Source organism: Bos javanicus, chromosome 2 (genome assembly GCF_032452875.1).
Source record: "Bos javanicus breed banteng chromosome 2, ARS-OSU_banteng_1.0, whole genome shotgun sequence".
NCBI lineage: Eukaryota > Metazoa > Chordata > Mammalia > Artiodactyla > Bovidae > Bos > Bos javanicus.
In genome coordinates this window covers 37025070-37051060 of record NC_083869.1, presented here as the reverse complement: position 1 = coordinate 37051060, position 25991 = coordinate 37025070, and the positions used below count along the sequence as shown (strand labels likewise).

At 34.2% G+C, this 25991-nt stretch overlaps 1 protein-coding gene across 24 annotated transcripts in view; it reads right to left on the bottom strand.

The window, feature by feature from the left end:
- Window positions 1-25991, bottom strand: part of BAZ2B (bromodomain adjacent to zinc finger domain 2B) — a 336353-nt gene that overhangs the window by 78994 nt on the left and 231368 nt on the right. For 15 of the 24 annotated variants that reach the window (XM_061395981.1, XM_061396001.1, XM_061395815.1 and 12 more), the window contains 7 exons: window positions 25369-25477; window positions 25006-25107; window positions 12855-13065; window positions 6817-6909; window positions 6645-6706; window positions 2849-2914; window positions 1056-1121 (listed from right to left, as the gene is read on the bottom strand). In XM_061395981.1, coding sequence (XP_061251965.1) covers window positions 1056-1121; window positions 2849-2914; window positions 6645-6706; window positions 6817-6909; window positions 12855-13065; window positions 25006-25107; window positions 25369-25477 — 709 coding nt within the window. The remainder of the gene's footprint in view (window positions 1-1055; window positions 1122-2848; window positions 2915-6644; window positions 6707-6816; window positions 6910-12854; window positions 13066-25005; window positions 25108-25368; window positions 25478-25991) is intronic. The other 9 variants (XM_061395906.1, XM_061395879.1, XM_061395898.1 and 6 more) reach the window with 1 other exon arrangement.

Here is a 25991-nt window from a genome sequence, read left to right as displayed (position 1 = left end):
TTGGCATTGCCTTTCTTAGGGACCGGAATGAAAAATGACTTTTTCCCATTCCTGTGACCACTGCTTAGTTTTCCAAATTTGCTAGCATATTGAGTTCAGCACTTTCACAGAATCAACTTTTAGGATTTGAAATAGCTCAACTGGAATTCCATCACCTCCACTAGCTTTGTTCGTAGTGATGCTTCCTAAGGCCCACTTGGCTTCTCATTCCAGGATGTTTGGCTCTAGGTGAGTGATCACACCATCGTGTAATTGGATGTAATAGTAGCAGCTATCTCTTGAATTGTTAGGCCCACCTGGCTGCCTAATTTCAGTAAACAAGTATCAGAAAAATTGGAAGATTAGAGATGGAATGTTTGTGTGTAGGGGCAGAGGGCAGTGGTTAGAAGGGGCATGAGGGTCCAACTCTCTCATGCTTCATGCCAGAAAATCAAAATCAAAACAGCTCCAAACAACATACGAAGTTACAGTAAATAGCAATGGCTAATTTTAGTATTGGTAAGTGATAGCTGATAAAGCTGGGTTTTGGTTTTGGAAGGCTTTTCACTTTTTAATAGTTACAAACAATTGCTAGACATTAAAAAAGAGAAAACTATAATCTAAGGAGAGAACTGGATTTGGAACATAAATAGCTCTGAGGAGATCTTATCCCTTAAAACTATATTCAGGTATTATGTGATAGTTTATATTTCTGATTTGATGTCTGCTATTTAAAGAGCTCAAAGTATCACACAGAACCTATATAATAAAATATAAAAACGTATATACAATATATAAACACTAAAAACACACATTATGCACGTTTTATCTGTGATCAACATTTTTTTCAGCAAATCATTTTTAGGAGGGCTATTTTTAATATAATCGATACTAGTATCAGTTCAGTTCAGTCGCTCAGTCATGTGTGACTCTTTGCGACCCCATGAACCGCAGCACACCAGGCCTCCCTGTCAATCACCAACCCCCAGAGTTTACCCAAACTCATGTCCATTGAGTCAGTGATATAATACCATATAATTTTTATTCTTAAAAAACAGATTCTCATCTAAACTAACCTTTATTCGTTTCTCGGCCTCCAATAATTTGGCATTTGCTGCTTCTTCCTTCTTTTTCTTTTTTGCCTGTGCATGGAAAACAGGTCTCAAAGTCATACAACGGTACCACTGCAACCTGAAAATAATCTATGACTTGAACATGGAGCTACATGACTCATAAGAGAGAAAACAACATGTGACATATATGTAGACAATTACAGATTTTCTCATAGTTAATATTATATTTACAAACTAATTTTCATTTCTAATGTAAAGATTAGCATTAAGATGTAAAAAATTCTTAAAATTTCTTAGAATATGTCAGCTTTTCTTGATTTTTTCAATTCTATTTAAAAAGTCTGAAATAATTGTTTATTTTACATTAAAACAATCACAGAAAAAGTTTTTTTTATATAATATTTGCTTTTTTCTGATTTTTAAAAGTAAAACATGATCACTATATAAAATTAAGAAGATGGGGTAGACTTTAAACAGTAAATATACGCTATTTTTCTCTAGCTGTTTATTGTGATTAAATTCGAGGTTTCTAAGACAGAATGGAAACTTACAATCTTTCTTGAAGTACATTTTGAATATCAAGATCATGATGCCAAATCTGAGCTTCATAATCTTAAAGTCATTAACTATCTAGTAGTTTCATAATTATTCAGTAGTTATTAATTTACTTTAAGATATTAGTACTTTTGATTTGGATTTTTAAAATTTATTTAAAATGGGTTAGGAAATATGTATATATTTCTAGAAGGAAAAATCATACAAAAGAAAGCTTCAGCTATTTGACACCCTCAGGGGTAAATCATCTATATAGCAATAGTTTCCTGAATAGCTGGGAGGTTGTGCTGTGCTCAGTCGCTCAGTTGTGTCTGACTCTTTGCAACCCCATGGACTGTAGCCCACCAGGCTCCTCTGACCATGAGGATTCTCCAGGGGATCGTCCCAAACCAGGGATACAACCCAGGTCTCCTGCACTGCATGTGGATAAGCCAAAAGGGAAGCCCAGCTGGGAGGTTACACCAATGTTAAACACTGAATATTTATTTTCAAAATTTTGGATGGCAATAATTTTGAGATATATACTATTTATTTTTTTTGAGATATATACTATTTAGATACAGTATACTAACTATAATTTGGCTTTTTCTTGATGACTTGGGGAAATTATTCTGAACATCAGTTATTATACTGTACAGTTCAATAGAGTAATGCATTTCAGTTATTAATAATAAGGTGTTGAAAACTGCTTGCTAGTCAACCAAAAGATTACAGACAATCTTGTTAGGCTTTTGAATTCCGATAGATGCTGGTTGGAGTTTTTCTGTATTTTTCCCTGCTATCTTGTGGCTATTACCTTACTGATTCCAATGTATGTCCTCTAGTACTATTCCATCAGCTTCCAGGGAAGCAAGGCGTATTAGAAACCAGAAAAAACAGCTGGTTAAACTTGTTCCTACATTTAAAACTTACTTTCACTTTTGCAATGTTTTATTTCTAAATTAAAAGTAAATATCTATTAGTCCTAATGACTTTTCTAGAAGTACATAACATGACTTTGACCCATGAACTGTATGATACCTATACTGGTTGTTCAGAAGTTTTTCCTTTTGGCTTACTTCCCGGGTTATTAGGATAAGATGAGTTTGCTAAATAAGGTCTTACTCTATGCATTATGCTTGAAACAAATTTCTGATGGGCATACTGTAAGAGTGAGAGACCACGCAGGTAAGATTTTCAATTCTGCAGACTTTAAAATATGTGACTATTTACTTTAATCATATCACATTTAAGAATTCTACCTCTAGAATTTGCTGGGCTCGAAGCTCTTTTTCCATTCTGATTTGTTGTATTCTCTTAATTTTTTCCTGTAGAAAAAAATTATAACAATTTAAGATAATAAACTAAATATCCAAGTGGAAAGTATTTAAGTAGAATCAAATAATTTAAGATATTAAGTTTCCCATGTTGGATATAAAATTTATCCAACATGGGATAAATTTATCCAATTTATGATGTAGTTTAATATCATATATGTATGTTCATGTCAAATTAATGTGATTTTATCAAGTTTCTTAAAACCATTTGTAAAATACAAATGTTACGTAAGTATATAGAAACCAGGTAAACCAATATGATTAAACTCATTCAGCCTGTGGATTTTTATAAATATTTGCAATTATAACTATTTTGCAATAAATACAGGACAGAATAAGAGAGAAACAGTAATGAGAAACAGGAGTGAGAAAACATAAGGCTAATCTGGAGTTACTGTCATTCACTGTATAATCTTGAGCATAGAATAACTACTCTTGCATAAACCAGGGAGACGTACTTGTCCTTTCTCACTATGACATGATTAAATTAAAAATGCTTAAAAAAGTGTGTAGTGGCACACAACTATAATAGATTATTATTAACAATTTCCATACTATAATTTCTTACTTCAGGTGGTGAATAACATAATATTATTGATACACTTTTAATTACTACAATAAGACAGATTCAGAAATAATCTGTAATATAATTTTAAAAGGATAATTACAATGCAACATTGTAGAAAATTATTCACATGACAAAACTGTTGTTCATACTGTCTTAATGTATTAGTTACTGTTTTCGAATTTAGGTTTGATAAAACTTTACATTTTGATGTAAACATTATCTCATATGCTGTAAGCCCAACGTTAACAATTTCATGTTCATAACCCTCTTTGAAAGTCCCAAATTGGCACCCATGATAATAATACAGTTTCCCCCAAACACCCAAATTTTCCTACTAGCAAATTGCATTTGTTGTACTATTTCTACAGCCAACACATCTTATACTGATGAAAAATTACATTACCTGCTTCAATTTCCAGGTGCTAGTTGTATCTTTTCAAGCTACATGTCAATGTGTTTTTAAACATTTTTTTTTTTTTTTTTGCACACTGATGTTACCAATCCTCTATAGGAGTCTATTGCAGGGTAATGAGATTTCTAGAATTACTCTTCTGATTTTAGAAGACTGTTCACATTCTATAATTTTGCTATTGGTGACCCTATCCTTCATCGGAAGGACTGATGCTACAGCTGAAACTCCAATACTTTGGCCACCTCATGCAAAGAGTTGACTCATTGGAAAAGACTCTGATGCCGGGAGGGATTGGGGGCAGGAGGAAAAGGGGACAACGGAGGATGAGATGGCTGGATGGCATCACTGACTCGATGGACATGAGTTTGAAGTGAACTCCAGGAGTTGGCGATGGACAGGGAGGCCTGGCGTGCTGCTATTCATGGGGTCACAAAGGGTCAGACACGACTGAGCGACTGAACTGAACTGACCCTATCTTAGTTTTGAATACTAAATGTAGCTTGCAAAAAATAAAAGCCCTAATGTATCTTTTGTTTCATTTCCAAGAGAAAGCTGTACTTGATCCATATCTGAAGTATTTATTTAGATTTGAACTTGAGACCTAAATAAAGCACGCTCTTTATTTAATTTTTCCGCTTTTATTAATCCTATAATGTGGTATGTTCCCAAGTCAGCAAAACTCATTCACTGTTCTCTTACATACATAGATAGGTATGAAATCTTCTTTTTTTTTTAATGCTTATCTTATGTACACTCAGTCTAAAGCTTTATCCTGAAGTTGAGATATATATATATCATGCACATATATGACATATATATGTAATATATATGTGTGTGTGTGTGTGTGTGTGTGTGTGTGTATTTGGTAGTGGTGTCATTAGCATTAGCAGAGATAAACATTTTTTATAAATTTCTTTAATATAGGTTTACCTTATAATATTGGGTATACAATACATGAACTGAGCTCTTTATATAAAATATCCTTTTTTATCATAAAAAGAGTTGAACTTTTCTTCTTTTTACCTAATAGAAAACTAGGGACTATCCTGGCAGTCCAGTAGTTAAAGAGTCTGTGCTCCCAGTGCAGGTTGCATGAGTTTGATCCCTAGTTGGGGAACTAAGATCCTGCATGCCACATGGTGTGGCTAAAAAAAATTTCCAAATAAAATTTTACTAAAAGAAAACTAAAGTTCATAGAAAGTAAATATTTTGCCTTAAATCAAAAGGAAACTACAGAGCTGTGTATTTTATATTCCAATGCCTTTGTTCCTTCTGTTTCATAATAATACTTTTGCAAGCTTCCAGAATATTTCCTTGAAAACTACCTGGTGATATTGGTTTACTAGGTAGAATAAATGATCTAGAAGCACATGCTACTATTTTATTCTAGAACTAATGCTGACTTTAAAATAGGCATTATGTAACTGACTATGTGAGTAGACCTAAGCTCTACTTTGATTAACTTTGCTGGCAATGAGGAATAAGTTAGATGGCTTTCTGAAACTACCCTCAGGTAAGTATTTTGATGAAAACTCATTGGTATTAACGTTTCTGGGACATTGGAACTACGATGCTTCTTTGATGAGAAGTTAAAAACTATGTATATTCAGGTTGTAGCCACCTTAAGAGTTTAGGATCACATAGCTGAATTTAAAGTACTGATAAGATATGCAGGATCTCTAGCCATCAGGAAATAGGATAAACTATAAAATAGTAAAGAACAATACTGCATAGGAACCTGGAATACTAGATCCATGAATCAAGGTAAATTGGAAGTGGTCAAACAGGAGATGGCAAGAGTGAACATCGACATTTTAGAAATCAATGAACTAAAATGGACTGGAATGGGCAAATTTAATTGAGATGACCATTATATCTACTACTGCAGCAAGAATCCCTTAGAAGAAATGTAGTAGTCCTCATACCAACAAAAAAGTCCAAAATGCAGTACTTGGGTACAATCTAAAAACTGACAGAATGATCTGTTCGTTTCTAAGGCAAACCATTTAACATCACAGTAATCCAAGTCTATGCACCAACCACTAATGCTGAAGCTGAAACTCCAGTACTTTGGCCACCTCATGCGAAGAGTTGACTCATTGGTAAAGACCCTGATGCTGGGAGGGATTTGGGGCAGGAGGAGAAGGGGACGACCGAGGATGAGATGGCTAGATGGCATCACCGACTCGATGGACATGAGTTTGACTAAATTCCGGGAGTTGGTGATGGACAGGGAGGCTTGGCCTGCTGTGATTCATGGGGTCGCAAGAATCGGACACGACTGAGCGACTGAACTGAACTGAATCAATTCTTAAAAACATGGAAGTAGAAGACTTAGTTTTAAAATGAAGTGAATTTTAATTCATAAAAGAGAACTTTCTAATACAGATATATAATATTACTGTGAAATATAGTTATTTCAGAAATCAAAATGAAAATAATGTACATATTTGTTGTTGTTTAGTCATTAAATTATGTCTGACTTATTTGTGACCCCATAGACTGTGGCCCACCAGGCTCCTCTGTCCATGGGATTTTCCAAGCAAGAATAATGGAAATAATGCCGTTTCCTTCTCCAGGGGATCTTCCCAACTCAGGGATCAAACTTGTGTCTCCTGCATTGGCAGGTGAACTCTTTACTAGTGAACCACCTGTAAAGTCCAATACACATACAGAAATATACATATAGACTGCAAGACAATGCCCGTGTTTTAAAAATCAGTTCCAATCAATAAACATACCTGTTGTTTCATAATCTTTATCTGTTCTTTTTGCTTTCGCTTCTCCTCAGCAGCAATTATTGCTATGATGAAAAATCAAAGCACAGATCAGAAAAGGAACAAAGAAGAGATGCCTCTTGTGAGTTACCCAATACTCACTCTTCAAGTTGATGCTACCATTTAAATTACGAACCTTGTTGTTTTTTAGCTTCTTTGGCAACCCGAGCCTGTTCCTGCTTTTGCAGTTTTCTCAAAAGCTTTATTTGTGCTGCTTGCCTGGCTATTTCTGAAAAACACAAAATTTTAAGCAATGTTATTAACAGCTTAATAACAACAAATTAATAACAACATAACTGCTCTCCTAAAAACAATAACTGTGAAACTGGTATCATCACGAAGGACATGATTTTTAAGAAAACTGCCAAACGTAACATTAGATACTCAGTAGGAAAATGGCAGAAAATGTCATATTCATTTTCCCTAGAAAGTGCCAATTTTTCATCAAATATGAGCCTATAAAATAAGAATGATGCTTCTCTTAATTCTCATTACAGAGGCTAATACAGAAACATTTTTTTTCACATTTTGTGTAATCATCACTGAGTAGGAAAGTAGCTGCTAATATGTAAAAAAGTGATTCAGCTTCAATCTTAAAAATTGTACATAGAAAAAGAATCCAATATAGACTAAAGTCTCCCAAACTAAGCATTTCCATTAGCTATATAAATGGCAAAGCTTCTGAATCTATTGATACTTTCACTTGTGAAGGAAAAAGACCCTCTCTCCTAAAAAAAAAAAGAGAATGTTGATTTCTCAGGACAACCTAGTTCTCATACTTTTTAAGGACAAATGTATGAAACTGGGATAGAACATAATTAATGGCCCAATTCTTCATCTCTTCCTCTATCTGTGCCATTTGCAATGTGGCTTTGTGGTTCCACTCATCAAGACGTGTGAGGAACATATTTTCTTGGCCCTTGATTTAGAGTTCAGCCATGTGATCTGCTTGGGCCAATAAAATGTTAGCAATGTGATGCACGCATAAGTCTGAAAGTGTACTTGAACTCTTTATACCGTTACTTCTATGCCTTGCCCTTTATTGTGAGGACATATTCAGACTAGGCTGCTGGAGATTGGGAGCTAGATCATTTCACAAATTTTAAAAAGTCCACTCAGGATCAGCAGAGATGCCTAACTGCCTAACGTAACACCAGTTGATTCCATCTGCACAAACAATGCTTAGTGTTGTATGCCACTGAGGTTTTGTCGATGGTTCTCTCCCAGCATTACTGTTGCAAGAGGTAACTGATACAGATGGTATGTAATGTCATGCTTTATTCTGCTGGCAAACTTGATCAGAATATTTCTAATTATAAAAGTGGTGCATCATAATATCTTTCATAAAATCATTTTAGAAAATACCACTTTACATTAGACATTGTTTTCAACCTTGTAGCAGATGATTAATTTTAAGAAACTTATATATTATATTTACCAATAATGAAATTGATCAGGTAACATCTGAATTACTTGAGCGCTACTAATAACTTCTATCATTTATTGAACTATTGTATTAAATTTACACGATTTTGTTTAATCTTCATAACAACCCTATAAGACAGTCAACATTATACCCAGTTTATAAAATAAAACTAAGGGTCACAGAAGTTACAGAGCAGAGTTAAGATACATACCCTGGACTTTCTGACTTCATAGTCCATGTTACTACTTCTAAAGTTTAGAAGTATGTTACTACTTCTAAAGTTTAGAAGTATGTTACTACTTCTAAAGTTTAGAAGTATGTTACTACTTCTAAAACCTTTAAAGAAATTTGAGTATCTTGAGATTTTTGAAAGAAACATAACTCTATGTCCTTGTAACAGCTAAGATGAAGTTGCTTACTATGGCTGATTATCTATCATTAACACTTAAAAAAGGAGGCAAGATATGAGGGTTTGATTTTATCCAGGAGACCTGAAGGATAGAAGCTGATGCTAGCATATACCTCCAACCTTTGAATAAGTTTTAATATTAAGTAGTTTTGAGCATCATCAAGAATTTCTGAGCCACATAAAAAGGAGTCTCCTGTTCATGAAATACTCTTGGAAATCGATATGTATAAACTGGGCTACAGAATTAGCAAACTCTGATAATAATACTTATGAAGGACACTGCTTTCGAGTAGGATAGATCCAGATAAACATTTTTTTTAACATTTAAGATTAAAAGTTTTCACTAAACTCTGCTATAAAGACCAAAATCTGCCATAAAATATAAAGGTGTGTTGCAAAGCCTGTTAGTTGCTCAGTTGTGTCCTACTCTATGCCCATGGACTGTAGCCTGCCAGACTTCTCCATCCATGGGATTTTCCAGGCAAGAATATGGAGTGGGTTGCCATTTCCTTCTCCAGGGGATCTTCCCAATCCAGGGATCGAACTTGGGTCTCCTGTACTGCAGGTGGACTCTTTACCATCTGAGCCTCCAGGGAAGCCAAAGGGTTAAAAAAATGTATTTTCTAGAAAATGTGGCATAAGTATGATGCTTTGTTCCCAGCTAAACTGATGCTCTCTAATAGCAGTTTGGCTTATTTGATTTTATCAATAAGGAAATAATCAATAAGGAAATAATAAGGAAAATTTTATCACATATATAGGTGTATTTTTGTATATGAATGTATCAGTCAATTTCAAACTCCACACAAGTTCACAGTAATTTTTAAAAACATTAGGAAGCTCAGCTGATATTCTTTTCATTTTAGCAAGGAAGATACAATTTGGATTAATCATTTAAAATTTATGCAGCTTAACTTTTATATTATGAACAGTTAGAGAAAATATGAAAAAAAGAATACAAAAAAAAGAAAAAAGAAGTTAATTAGGGATACTATGGGGGAAGGAGAATGAGTTACAGACCTAGAAAATTCACTCAGGCTCTGTGGAATAAACAGTTCCCAATATTTTCTTATTTATTTGGTTTATGGTTGTTGAATATATTATCTATTGTAATGAACACTTGAAATATTAATTTGAAAAATATCTTTCATGGATGAAGAATTTGTAAATTTCAAATAAAAAATTTATTTTGAAATAAAGTTTATTTTCACTTTGAATTAGGGCTATTTTACATATACCACATTTCTTTGATTCTAAGATGCATTTTTAAACATGTCTAAAATCACAATGTGTCTAAAAATTGGCAGCATTTTGCTTTCTTACTGGAACATCTGAAATAACAGGACTTTGCATAGACTAAGGCATCTTGGATTCCATAATGTATGAAATGGACAGATGTTACTAGCTATCTTAGATAACTGGAGATATGAATGGTATTGACCAATTAAGAAGCAGGTTTATTTAGACAGGTTGAAAGTTTTTTTTTTATATTCAGATTTTATCAGATTCCCATATGTATTCTCTGAGAAATTAGAAGACCTCTCATTTCACAACGCTTAAAAGTACAAATTTGCATTTTTTTTTTTTTTTTACTGTTTTGAATCTTTCTTCAAATTAAGTCCAGTTGTTTAGCCTAGTTGAATCCTTGTATGAAACAGAATCTTACGGAATCCCTTCAGGTAACCCCCTCAAATTGTTGAGTAGAAACCTTTTAGAAATAAAAGAGGGATAGAGATTCTTTGCTATTTTCCTTTCTTCCCAAGGAAAAAGCATGCATATTATACCACATTTACTTGTATATATTAATAATTATTTACTGCTAAATATTTAACATTTATATGTATGCAAGAAAGAACATACGTACACAATAAGGTCAAATGTAAAAGAATTTGCGAAATGCAACATAATAAAACAAGGGAAAAACTACAATAGAATACAAACCAATTTGAAATCTTGAGGGAGAAAAAACATCTGAGTAAAAGCTGAATAATTAACTTCCAATTTGAAAAAATTTAGTCAATTTTATAAAGTTGCCATTTTGGATACTAAGTATTAATGCTACTTGTATAAGATATGCAAAACATGCATGAAGAGCCAATACTTTGGATATCAGTTAATTTCAAGCTTTCTTGTTTTACACACAAAAAACAATGCACATTCCCCAGTGTTACACATTCTTCAGAAAAGACAGTGGTTTACTGACAACACTAATTTTAAAACTCATCATGTATGGCTCCATCAGTTAACATATTAACTTTCCTTTTAACCTTCACTAGCAATTTTTCAGGGGAGATAAGTCTTAAAAGGAACCAAGCAGAGTAACATGAAAAATATTTAACGAACATACTATGGAAGATAAAAACTTATACAACGTTAAGTTAAATATCAGGCAGTTAACCTACATGCCATTGGCGGAAGTATGAATTAGTGCAATCTTTTTGGAGATAATATTTGTCTATTTACCCAAAGTGAAAATGAACATATGTTTTGATTCAGAGATTCTATCTCTAGAATTTTACACTATACACAGGCACACCTTTAGAAGGATGTGAAGATTCGTGTAATATGTACTTACTGCAACACTGTTTGTGATAGCAAAGATCAGGAAAGAGCTACAACAGTCATCAGAAGAAGACTACTTAAATGAAGTATGGTAGAATCATACATAGTATCACTTACTATTCCGCCATTAAAAGAATATGGTTGATTTTTAAGTGCTGATACAGAAAGATGTTCAAGATAAATTAACTGGAAAAAAGACAAGATGAATAATATATATACTATAAGCCATTTATCTTAGACATCAAAAAGGATATATATGTAATTGTTGTTGTTTAGTCAATAAATCATGTCTGACTCTTGGTGACCCCATGGACTGTAGCCCACCAGGCTCCTCTGTCCATGTGATTTCTGAGGCAATAATACTGGAGTGGGTTGCCATTTCCTTCTCCAGGGGATCTTCCCTGGGATTGAACCTGCATCTCCTGCAGTACAGGTGGATTCTTTACTGCCACACCACCTGGGAAGCCCAATATATGTAAAACAACATATTTTATATGCATATGTACATATATGAGTATTTGAAGACATGTGTGTGTAGGAGTGTGTGTACATATTACTGGATAGACTAGCGAAATAATTGTTAATAATGATTCCACTCATTAACATTTTTTACAGAAGCCATTCTGTTTTATGAGTTTTTGTCACAGACATTTATTTTGTAATAAAAACAAAAAAGCTACAAAGAAGTCAATATTATTGTGCTGTTTACAATAAACAACAAAACGTCATGCTTTTCCCCCAGAGAAAACCCGTAAGAAATAAAATCCTGCATGTCTTTCAAGTCAGTTCTTATTACCGAACCTTTATTTTACATTGAGGTATGTGTATATACATGCTTGTGAATATAAGACACCAACATGTATGCTGATGCACATTCAGATAATCTTCACAAGAAGAGGCTTCCCAGTTGTAACTAGTAACTTAAACTCATAACAGGACTATTTTCTTTAGTCAGCTTTTTCTGTGTCAGACATAGCCTGGGAACTTAATGTTAATAATTTATGTACAATTTTGACTCATAAGTAAGTACATCTGAGGTTATTATGAGTACTTTGTGCTTAATAGTGATACTTTCTGGTGGTCTTAAAATAAATATTTTTGAATTAAAACTACTACTTGGGCATTTTGAAAATGTATGTAATATATGCATACTACAGAAGAACCCAAAGACTGGGGTTACATACCAGTAATTGGAGTTCTCTGACTGAAAATTTACTCCACAGATCCACATATCTTGGAGTTATTCCCTTGTACCACCTCAAGGAATTGGGGCTGTTAAAATGAGAATTTCCAGAAGGCTGGCACAACCTTAAGGCATGTGCCAAGTGCTGGTAGATTCCTTTTCAGTGCAAGCCTTAAAAGCTTGGGCTTCCCTGGTAGCTCAGCTGATAAAGAATCCTCCAGCAATGCAGGAGATCTGAGTGCAATCCCTGGGTCAGGAAGATCACCTGGAGGAGCCTATAGTCCATGGGGTCGCAAAGAGTCGGACATGACTGGGCGACTAGGCACACAGCACTTAAAAGCTTATCATCCACCTTTGTAATTCTAAACACACAGGGTATATTGTGTTTATGAGTACGGCTCTTCAAAGGAGCTTTACCTAATCAAAGAACTCCGGTTACCAGTGGGACTTCTTAGTTTTTCAGTTTTATTCTAACACAAATATCTCCTTTTCAGAAACTGAGAGCAGTGTCAATCATCCATAAGTCAAAAATATAAGAAATATTTATACTTTTTAATATGATTATTACAATGTCAAATACATTATGTTTCTTACCCTGAGCTTGCAGTTTTCTTAGCAATTTGGCATCTGTGTTATCTAGAAATTCAGTGCTGCCAACATTTGGAGGCCGACCTTTCCGACGTCTTATCCTGGATTCCTCTCTTGCTCGCTGTCTATCTGGATTTGGTGGTCTTCCTCTACGACCTTCCATTGCCCTGATACGGGGAATGACATCCTCTTCTTTCAAAAGACACCACTGCATTCCCTTTTAATTAACATTTTATAGAAATAATGTATTATAAGCAAAATAAACACAAGTGGTTAACATGTCAGAAATAATTCTAGGAAAATTCGCAGATATTTTGAAATTTATAGAGCTATTACAACCTTTAGGGATTTTACTTTTTAAAATAAATTTATGTTTAGAATTATTCATGGACTTGTAACATTTTTTATATTCGTAATAAATTCAACTTTAAATACAGGGATTTCTATATGTATATGTATAAACATATAAATAGATATATATTTAAAATCACCATTTCTGAACTATAATGACCATAAATTTGGCAGATATTTAAAAATATTAGTTGTGTGATGATACCTCTATGGATTTTTCTCATGGACTATCAGTTAAACCAAACATTAAGCTATCCAAATAACAGATGAAAGCTCTCTTTATAGAAACAATACAGTTAATACATCCAAGAAGGAATCTAAGAGTTAATGTATCAGAATTTTTCAATACTTGATGAACAAATCAAAGTATTGAACTTGAATGGTTGCCAACAACCAAAAAGAGAGACAGCTAGATAGACATAAGTCTCCTGATGGAGATTCAATTCATCACCTATAAATTAGTCTTGCCCTCTCACAAAGGGAAATCAAATATATACTAGACTTAAGTATTATAACTTCACAGGAAAAACAGGGTGAGAAGTATATGTTTAACTACACAGCAAATCCAGTCTAGGAAATTCTACAAACTTCAACAATTTCTTCAATAAATAAATTTCAAGAAGTAAAAAAAAAAAAGAAAGAAAGGAAAAGGATCTACCAAAAAATCCCAATGTGTAGACCTTATCTAGATATTGATTTAAATAGATAAACTGTTCAGAAAATTACAGCAATTAAAGGACAATTTAATATCTGAACAGTGACTATTATTTGAAATCAAGGAACTATTGTTTCAAAGTGTGATAATGGTACATTTGAGATTTCCCACTGCAAGCCTGCTGATGGAAACACATTTACCAGCATAATGCTAATGTATTATAGGAATAATCCTGTGCAGTGTGTAGATACCATCAGAGTCTGGTTTTCATTATCCTTTGTATGTCAATCAAAACAAATATATTATTGTTTGTGATGAGCTGCTTTTCTCTTAGAAAACAACACTATTTTACCTTATTTACAGTCCAAATCACTATGTTCAGATATTAGAAAGGCACCCTTTTAAAATAATCCTAAAATAATTCACTTATTTCTTTTTAAAGAAATAACTCATTTAGTGTAAAATTTGAGAAAATGTTTTAAATGTGCCTTTTAAATGTGCCTCTTAAAAAGAATCTCAAATTAGGAATTTAGCTTGAACCACTGTGGGCAATTCTGCAACCAAAAGTAATTAAAAGTTCTTGAGTTATATTTTATGCCATGATACCTAAACTCGGAGCAAGGATTCTAAGAATATCTCACTCGAGAGGTACTAAAAAATGTAAATACCATCCTGCTACCGTAATGGGTGACGGTTACATCCCACATTCCAAGCACTGTGCTTAGTTCCAGGCATTTTGATTATGTTATGTTCCTTAATCTTCACAATAGTATTATCTAATACAGTGGATTTTATTGTATTTACTTTACAACTGAGAGAATTCAAGCCCACCTGAAAAATTTCTTAAGGTATGGAGGCAACAAAGAACCGAACTGTGATTTGAACCCAATTCTCTCACTCTCAAACGTGTGCTCTTAACCACCACATGTACTTTTTTAGTTGATGTTACAAAGATGTTCTTAAACTTGATAAATGACTGAACCCAATATTCAGTCATGAAAGTACAGCCAAGATTATGGCAAAGCAGAACTGTGTCAGAAAAAAAATTAATGAATATAATCCATGTATACAATAATATCTATACTAACCCCTTTCTGTAATTTCCAGGTAAAAATAATTTCACAAATTAATTCTGAGGAAAATAAGGATTTATTTTTGCTGAGATTTCAGTGAAGTCAACAGAAACAAGAGTTGTACTAGCTCCATTTTCATCCCATAAACCACTAAGAAGGAAGCCATGAAACCATTTTTATGTTCACCACAATGGGAAGCTTTTGATTAGTTCAGGTTTTCATTTTTCTGGTATGCTTTTAGGCACCAAGGCACTAAGCATCACATAAATTGAAAAATATAAAAGTGACATTTGTGACACTTGAAGTAAAAGAGAAAGACTAATAAAAGAGGCTGTAAAGGCATCTGCATTCAGTTTTTAAGGAACCTTATTAATAATAAAATCAACTTTTAGCCAAGATTTAAAGGGTTTGATCTGTTTTTCTGTTTTATCCAGGTACAATTTTACACTTATGTTTTATTCAGCTTAGTGTCAAAAAAGAAACGGAATATGCTGGCGCCCAAGCTTACCAGACAATATAGTGACATTGTCATTTACATTTTTGCCCTTGACATTTCTAAAGTAAATGCTTTCTAAGGGAGTTGCATATATTGGATGGATATAATGTCTTTTGATTCCTGGATTTTAGAAAATAAGAAATGGATTGTTAGGAATCTGAAGCTTACAGTTTAATTCACTCAGTAGCCAAAACTTACTCAACAAAAGAAAATTAACTTATTACTTTTTTTTCTTAGTTTAAGAATAACATAGAAGTTATTTTCATGAGAAAAATAAGAATTTTGTTGGATTTCCTTACAACTAGTTCACAGCTTAGCATTATGTCTATTTGTAGCTACTTTATGATATCAGAGCTTTATATACCATAAACTTTACAGCATAGGGATTCTTAATCTTAATAACAAAGTTTATTAATATCATATACTGAATAGCACTTGAAAGATGTTAAAGAGTAAGAACAGTTATCTATGTGTGGAGATGATTTGTCACCAATTAAAAGCAGTTGAGAAAGACACGGTTTGACACAATTGTTTCCACAATGCTGACGATGCTTTCCATTACTCATAGTATGTTATCCTCAAAGACTTAGGACTGTCAAATATCTCCTTTCTACACTTGGATTCATACAGTTGGCTTTCTAGTATAGGCCCTTGCCTAGCCATCAAAAATCCTACCTGGTAGATTAGTGACATAAATTTCCAGACTTTTAGTTTTTTGGTACTGATCTCTCATGTTCTCAGTGTCCATATATGCCCACAGCTATGTTACACTGGGTGTGACAGTTAACAGCAGAATTGAATTAGAATCCTGGTTGTTGACTAGCAGGCTTTTGTTCTTACTTGAAAAATAAGTGGGTCGGAGGTGGCCTGCTGCAGGGTTGGGGGGACTGAGTGAGCAGTGGATGCATGCGACCTTTTGAAGGAGGTCACCATTATCTTCATTACCTCTGCCATGGTCTGGCCCAAGATAAATAACAGGGGGAACACAGCCCTGCTCATCAACAGACAACTGGATTAAAGATTTACTGAGCATGGCCCTGCCCATCAGAACAAGAACCAGTTTCCCTGTCAGTCAGTCTCTCCCATCAGGAAGCTTCCATAAGCCTCTTATCCTTCTCCATCAGAGGGCAGACAGACTGAAAACAACAGTCACAGAAAACTAACCAATCTGATCACATGGACCACAGCCTTGTCTAACTCAATCAAACTATCAGCCATTCCGAGTAGGGACACCCAAGACAGACATGTCATGGTGGAGAGTTCTGACAAAACGTGGTCCATTGGAGAAGGGAATGGCAAACCACTTCAGTATTCTTGCCTTGAGAACCTCATGAACAGCATGAAAAGGCAAAAAAATAGGACACTGAAAGATCAACTCGCCAGGTCAGTAGGTGCCCAATATGCTACTGGAGATCAGTGGAGAACTAACTTCAGAAAGAATGAAAAGACGGAGCCAAAGCAAAAACAACACCCAGTTGTGGATGTGACTGGTGATGGAAGTAAAGTCTGATGCTGTAAAGAGCAATATTGCACAAGAACCTGGAGTATCAGGTCTAGGAATCAAGGTAAATTGGAAGTGGTCAAACAAGATGGCAGAGTGAAAATTGACATTTTAGGAATCAGTGAGCTAAAATGGACTGGAATGGGTGAATTTAACTCAGATGAACATTATATCTACTACTGTGGATATCTACCTGCTTAGAAGCTATCCCTTAGAAGAAATGGAGTAGCCCTCATAGTCAACAAGAGTCCAAAATGCAGTACTTGGATGCAATCTCAAAAATGACAGACAGGATCTCTGTTTGTTTCCAAGGCAAATCATTCAATATTATAGTAATCCAAGTCTATGCCCCGATCAGTAATGCTAAAGAAGCTGAAGGTGAAAGGTTCTATGAAGATCAATAAGACCTTCTAGAATTAATACCCCCAAAAGATGTCCTTTTCATTATAGGGGACTGGAATGACAAAGTAGGTAGTCAAGAAATATCTGGAATAACAGGCAAATTTGGCCCTGGAGTACAGAATGAAGCAGGGCAAAGGCTAATAGAGTTTTGCCAAGAAAACGCACTGGTCATAGCAAACACCCTCTTCCAACAACACAAGAGAAGACTCTACACATGGACATCACCAGATGGTCAATACGAATTCAGACTGATTACATTCTTTGCAGCCAAAGATGGAGAAGCTCTATACAGTCAGCAAAAACAAGACTGGGAGTTGACTGTGGCTCAGACCATGAACTCCTTATTACCAAATTCAGACTTAAATTAAAGAAAGTAAGGAAAACCACTAGACCATTCAGGTATGCTTTAATCAAATCCCTTATGATTATCCAGGGGAAGTGACAAATAGATTTAAGGGATTAGATCTGATAGAGTGCCTGAAGAACTATGGACAGAGGTCTGTGACACTGTACAGGAGGCAGGGATCAAAACCATCCCCGAGAAAAAGAAATGCAAAAAGGCAAAATGGATGTCTGAGGAGGGCTTACAAATAGCTGAGAAAAGAGGAGAAGCTAAGGCAAAGGAGAAAAGGAAAGATATACTAATTTGAATGCAGAGTTCCAAAGAATAGCAAGGGGAGATAAGAAAGCCTTTATCAGTGATCAGTACAAAGAAATAGATGAAAACAATAGAATGGCAAAGACTAGAGATCTCTTCAAGAAAGTTAAGCATCTTAATTTTGGGCACGCCCGCCTGCCACCGCTGTTCCTTCAACTGAGTGCTGCACGCCATGGGCTCTGTCTGTGAGAGAAATCCCGGTGCTTGGTGTCCTTGCATGACATGGAGTTTTGCATGTAGATCAATTTAAAATGTACCTCTTGTTTACATAATTTGCATAATTTTAAAACATAATGTTGCCAAACTTTGGAAATGTTAACGTTCAAACTGAAAATCTCCACCTGTAACTTTCTCCCTCTGGATGAGTGCGTGGCTCACAACCCCAGCCAGTGGCTTGATCTGTTCCAGTGTCAACCGCCATGTGCTCTGCTTCAAGAGGGGAGCTCGTCTTTTGTGAATTTTTTGTACATAAGTATTTGTTACAGATATTTTAGCAAATGCTTTCTATTTCTCTTGCTTGTGCATATCTTGGCTGGCGTTACAGAAAAAATAGTGCAAACATTATTTCCTTACTGGGGAATGAGGGTTTTTTCTTTTTTTTTTTTAGTGTGTGTGGGTGGGTGGGGTGGGGGGATGGTTTATGTTGAATGTTTAGTTTTTCTTCTGCATGAAACATCATGTTGTGGGATCTTTAGGAAACTTCATACTGTATGAATAAGGAAATAAAATATTTGAAACTTGAAAAAAAAAAAAAGAAAAAAAGAAAGTTAGAGATACCAAGGGGACATTTTATGCAAAGATGGGCACAATAAAGGACAAAAATGATATGGATCTAACAGGAGCAGAATATATTAAGAAGAGGTTGCAAGAATACACAGAAGAACTATGCAAAAAAGATCTTCACGACCCAGATAATCACGATGGTGTGATCACTGACCTAGAGCCAGACATCCTGGAATGTGAAGTCAAGTGGGTCTTAAGAAGCATCACTAAGAACAAAGCTAGTGGAGGTGATGGAATTCCAGCTGAGATATTTCAAATCCTAAAAGATGACGCTGTGAAAGTGCTACACTCAATATGCTAGCAAATTTGGAAAACTCAGCTGTGGCCACAGGACTGGAAAGGGTCAATTTTCATTTCAATCCCTAAGAAAGGCAACACCAAAGAATGCTCAAACTACCGCACAATTGCACTGATCTCACAGGCTAGCAAAGTAATGCTCAAAATTCTCCAAGTCAGGCCTCAACAGTATGTGAACTGTGAACTTCCAGATGTTCAAGCTGGATTTAGAAAAGGCAGAGGAACCAGAGATCAAATTGCCAACGTCCATTTGATCACTGAAAAAGCAAGAGAGTTCCAGAAAAACATCTATTTCTGCTTCATTGACTAAGCCAAAGCCTTTGACTGTGTGGATCACAAGAAACTGTGGAAAATTCTTCAAGAGATGGGAATACCAGACCACCTGACCTGCTCTTGAGAAACTGTATGCAGGTCAGGAAGGAACACTTAGAAATGGACATGGAACAAAAGACTGGTTCCACACTGGGAAAGGTGTACGTCAAGGATGTATATTGTCACCCTACTTATTTAACTTATATGCAGAGTACATCATGAGAAACGCTAGGGTGGATGAAGCACAAGCTGAAATCAAGATTGCTGGGAGAATTATCAATAACCTCAGACATGCAGATGACTCCACCCGTATGGCAGAAAGTGAAGAAGAACTTAAGAGCCTTTGATAAAAGTGAAACAGGAGAGTGAAAAAGTTAGCTTAAAACTTAACATTCAGAAAACTAACATCATGGCATCTGGTCCCATCACTTCATGGCAAATAGATGGGGGAACAATGGAAACAGTGGCAGACTTTATTTTTTTGGGCTCCAAAATCACTGCAGATGGTGACTGCAGCCATGAAATTAAAAGACGCTTACTCCTTGGAAGGAAAGTTATGACCAATCTAGACAGCATATTAAAAAGCAGAGACATTACATTGCCAACAAATGTCAGTCTAGTCAAGGCTATGGTTTTTCCAGTAGTCATGTATGCATGTGAGAGCTGTAGTATAAAGAAAGCTGAGCACCAAAGAATTGATGCTTTTGAAGTGTGGTGTTGGAGGAGACTCTTGAGAGTCCCTTAGACTGCAAGGAGATCCAACCAGTGCATTTTAAAGGAAATCAGTCCCAAATATGCATTGGAAGGACTGATGCTGAAGCTGAAACTCCAATACTTTAGCCACCTGATGCTAAGAACTGACTCATATAAAAAGACCGTGAGGCTGGGAAAGATTGAAGGCGGAAGGAGAAGGGGATGACAGAGGATGAGATGGTTGTATGGCATCACCCACTCAATACACATATGAGTTTGTGTAAACTCTGGGAGTTGGTGATGGACAGGGAGGCCTGGTGTGCTGCAGTCCACAGAGTTGCAAAGAGTTGGACACGGCTAAGCGACTGAACTGAACTATTTGAAAAAATTAACAGCATTGCAGTTTTGCCAGTGGCTCTATGTTGCCCACTTTATTGTGAAGTCTCCGCTTATTCCTTATCCCTGACTGTAGCTGAAGAGCATTTTGCTTAGTGTTTTATCTTTCTCAGACAATAAGCTTCTTTAAACTAGTGATCATAACTTCTATTTCTTTTATACTCTTCAGTTTCTCTATGAACATTATTTTTTCCTGAAAGCCAAGCCTTCAAGTTTATTTCTGTACTGATGTGTTCATACTTGCATTATGGAAAATCCATTTAGGGAAAATTTACTTTGGAAAAAAATGCCTGGAACATTAAATATCTCCCAAAATATTAATTTATAAGAAAAAGGCTCTTTTCAGTATGAGTGATATTTTTCTTTTCTCAAGGAAGTTAAGACATTTAAAAAAAATCTTATAAAAGTATATCTCAAAGAGAGAAAGCAACATTTTTTTCCTAAGTCACTTTTAACTTGATCCTTCTTTGCATATTTTCTTTTCTTTGCTTTTTTGGCCTGGATACATTGGCATTCATTGACCTTTGCTGGTGAACTTCCTGGTTGAAAAAATAAACTTAATTGTTATATTTATGCTTAAATGTTTTGTTTTCTACAATTCACAAAAATACTTTGCAATGTAGATTATCATATATTTCAAAATGATCTTTGCCATTAACATTTTGAAACCATCATATATTTCTAAGAAAAATGTGAATATTTTTTACCTTTTAACCTAACAATCTTATTAAGGTAAATAAAAGAAACCCTATTTTATATTACCAAAATCTGCCTAGCTCAACCTTACTTTCTTTTATTCTAACATTCAAAAACAAAATGAAATGAAAACAATCATAGATATTAGGTTCAACCAGTCCTTACAATATGATGGAGAAGTCTATAAGAAATATATTTACCGTATTGCCTTTTCAGAGGAGTTTCACTGGCTAAAATAGTTAAAACAATTTCTTAAGAAGGTAGCCAAGCTAGTGTATCATGTGACTATAAAGAGTATATGGTTCATTTTATTTCATGAAATCTATCATCCTTAAAATCATGACTTTTATAGAAGCTGGTAGGAAGTGTTTGGTATCTAAGATTAGTAGATACTAACAAGTAGCCAGTTTTACAAATCTCTCACCACATTTGTAGACTGAAATAAACAAAACTGATAATGAATAGATTAAAGCCTCCCCGCCCCCCACTCCAATTTCTTGCGTCAACCCTTTCTTATTTAATTAACAGCTTCTCTTTTTAATTTTAAAAAGGTAATCATTAGATTGTTGTCATTTCAGGATGAATTTACTAAATCTCAATAAATATGAACTCTCATGGTGGTGTTATTTAGTCGCTAAGTCATATCCAACTCTTTTGCAACCCATGAAATGTATCCTGCCAGGCTCCTCTGTCCATGGGATTTTCAGGCAAGAATATTGGAGTGGGTTGCCATTTCCTTCTCCAGGGGATCTTCCTGACCCAGGGATTGGACCTGTCTCTCCTGCATTGGCAGGCGGATTCTTTACCACTAAGCCACCAGAGAAGCCCCATGAACTCTCAGACCTCTCGTTTTACTGTACTATACACAATGAATCAATACTTTCAAAAAAGTTTGCTGTTAATAAATATGTGTATAATCATTGTCTCAAGCTCAGAAATACTTTGTCAAAATAATTAACATAAAATAACTCTGCTTCTGTATTGCAGATATTATCTTCTAACAAAAATTATCATTTTCTAAATTTCATCAGCAAAATATAGAGTACCACTGCTGCAAGTTTTTTATATATCTTGAACAAAATTAGAACTTATAGAACTGCTGTTGCAGTTGCTTTTTGGTTTTGGTAAGTTTAAGAGAAAAAATATGATGGAAGAAATATATTTTCCAATGTAAACATTTTATTAGGAGAGTGATTAAGAATATTAATGAATCTATAAATATAGCATTACATTTGTAATCAAACACCCAGAATAAATATATGTAGCTTGGAAAACTGTAGCAGTAACATTTAAAATCATTATGTAAAATTTCTATGTATTTGGAAAACTGAATGTTTAGCTTTTTTGGATTATATGGGTAGATGTAATTATTTTTAAATAGGAAATTGTTTTTCACATTATAGTTGCAATACAAGCAAATTTTAGGAATTGTGAAACATGTAAGAACATAGGTAAAAATAAGATCCACTGTACCACCAACCATTACATCCATTATTAAATCTTTGACACATTTCCTTTCAGTCTTTCAATATGCATAGTTTTATTTTTCAATTTATGTACACCATCAGACCATTTATATAATTTGTATTTATAAAATTTGTATATAAACATATACAGATCATCACTACTTGGAAACAGTGTCTTTGTCCCAAATTATATTTTATATCTTCTACAAAATTTAGGCCAATCAAAATTATTGGACATTAAGATACTTTAACAAAGACATGCAATCTTTGTTCATTTCCACAGAAAACTACTATATAATTATATACATTTCTAATTAACCATATGCTTATACATATTGATCATACACTGAATCAGTACGTTTCTTTAACTACATGCATCTCTAATGAAGTAAACTTATTTTGATTACTTACCTTTAATTGTTGTTCTCTAAAAGTATCCTGAAATAAAATCAACTTATATTTTTTAAATTGAGAGAAGTGTTCTCAAAATTGCTAATATTTTCCCTCAGCAGGCTGCTGAAATGTTGGCAGCTTAACATAGTCTTGAACTAATAACTCATCATATTTCCTTGATTGGAACTGATCTCTCAATAAGACAATATGCTTTGGAAAACACTGATTACATTTAATAAAAAGTGAATGGATGTCAAAGAACATTCTGCTCTGCCTAATGAGGCTTCATAGATTGAGTCTAATTACCACTGATACAAAACTAAAGTCCTTTATGTACTGGATAGCAATTAGCTTTCCTCTCTAGAATAAAATTCTATTTAACTTAAAAACATAAAGATATCATCGGCATATTTAAATGAGATAAGGTTATATTAACATGAATGAAAAGATTAAAAAATGGGAATTTTTAAATAAAATCATTATTGCCTTCTAAGGTTTATGAATTAAAAACTGCTCTGCTATATATGAAGTATATAAAATAATGCTGTAGTTCACTAAAATTCTAAGAATCTGGTAAGTTACACAGATTTTTAAGTTGAAAAAAGAAAAATCCTAGAATGTATTTCCATAAACAAGTTAAATCTCAGATGAATTTGTTTTGGCATTTTAGATTTACTAGTAAAGAAACAAGTAGATGTGGACATAACTTGTTTCATAAAAAGTCATGGATGACAATGGAAAATAGGTTACACAATGAATGTAAAAGATCACTTGTCAGAAATCTTGAGTTCAGTTAGGTTTCTACCTGGTTGAGATTGTGTAATCTTGGAAAACTCCCTTAATCTTTGAGCTCTCAAAATGAATGACTCTCTTGAAGAATTAGGAAGTAATTTTTTACTTCTATAACTATAAAATTAAAGGGTAAGATAGTATGGAAAAACTTGCCCATTCACAATAGAAAATATTCATCACTAGAAGAACATCTTTCTGGGCATTATAGTGGAAAAAAAGAAAAGTTCAATCAAGAAGGAAAATACCAACTTCAGTTGGCTAAGCATTTTAACCCTTTAAAACATTTTTATCCGTATGATTTCATTTTAACCTCATCATCATCCTATGAGGCAGAAGGAAAATTATGATTGTCTCTATTCTGCCGATAAAGAAACTGAAGTAAAAGAGGGCATGATTTTGTTGTTTGAAATCATAAAACTATTTCATGGATTAACAAGAATCTAGATCTCCTCACTCCATAACTAGGACTTCTTTCAATGGAGCTAATAAAGGGAATACTAAGTACATGTAGCTGAATCTAAGTATGGAATAAAGGCAAACCATTAAAGGAAACAGGAAATGAGGTTTTAGTGTTAACTTCTTTGTGGTGATTGGTGAGGTTATGTACTTAATCCTTAAACTCAAAGAGAGCTGTGGTGATATTTTCATAAATGTGTCTAATTATTTAGAAATTCAATTTCTACAAAAAGGAGAAATTTCATTCATCCACTATTATGGAATTCCCCCTAACTCCATCAAAAAATTATCACACTTGTGACAATGGATCATGTAGTATGGCATAATGAAATGGATAAGATCCTCCCCAAAACTAAGGCATATCTATCCTTAGACTGACTTATAACAATTTTTTTCCCTTTTCAAATTTTTTTTAATGTTTACCTTTCAGGGAACTAATGTTTTCCTATATTTCTAATGAACATGCAGATACTTTTATACCTGTGTAAACTATCAAAATTAATGACAGAATTAACAAACAGGAAAAAGTTTACTTAAACTTAAAGGAAAAAAATGTCAAAGCTCCTTGTTACTGAAACACAGTATATTGAGGCCTTGTGAGTGTCTACAAAGTTATATGTATAGCTATAAGAATTAACTAACAAAAGGCAATGCTCCAGAGTGTAGTGAAATTTACTTCATTTAGGTTATGTTACTACTTTTTGGTTCAAAGACTGTACTTTTTAAAAAGTGGATACCTGCGGTCCATCTCTGGCTTCATAGAAGTCACCCACTCTTATTTTTGCACTGAAGCTGAAATTGTCCCTTGAGATATCCATTATTCCATTTCTGCTGAGATACTGAAAAAATCACATATTTTTCCACTTCAGGTTTTAATAATTACAACCCAGCTTTGATGTATAGCTATCTTCAGGACACTATGGTTTTGTATACTCTATTATGGGCTATGGATTTAACAGATCAATTTAGGTTAAGCACATTCATTAGTCTCACACGAGAGAATATTTTGTGTTAAAGAACTTTGACAAAGGAGTGTACTTTTTTCCCATAAGCAAGCTTAATAGGCACCAAATGTGTGTTATTTGGTGAAAAGTATGTACCTTTATTACTTCAGGGTACTGCCTAAGTTTCTTTCCACATGGAGCATAATATGCTACTTCTCCTTGAAGGCGCCCTCCAAAGTTTCTTATTCTTGTCTCTCTCTGCCAGCTACACATAATAGAAATGAGGGTTATAACATATTTAGTTTTAAGAAAACTTTTAAAAATAAAAATTAAAAAAATTTAAGAACACATGCTCTTTAGACAACACAAAAAATACAAAGAAAAATATAAACAGTATACAATTCAGATACATTAAAATAATTGAGATTTTTTACTAAGTAATTTAACTGAAGTTAATCAAACTCAATTTACAAATATTAAACAAATATCAAAATTTTAAGAAATCACACTGGCATGACTTTGGGTATTTGGGCATGTTCAGTAATGTGTCAGGGTGTATTGAATTTATATTTGAAAAGCTTTAAATGAGAAGAATAAAGCAAACTTGGCTCTCTGCTCTTTGGGGATCACGAACTTGCAGTGTGAAAATTCTCAGTTCCTATTCAACCATTTTAGCCAAACTCTGCTCAAGTCTTTCAGTTTTACCCACGGTGGCTTTCTGCTGCTGCTGCTGCTGCTGCTGCTAAGTCGCTTCAGTCGTGTCCGACTCTCTGCGACCC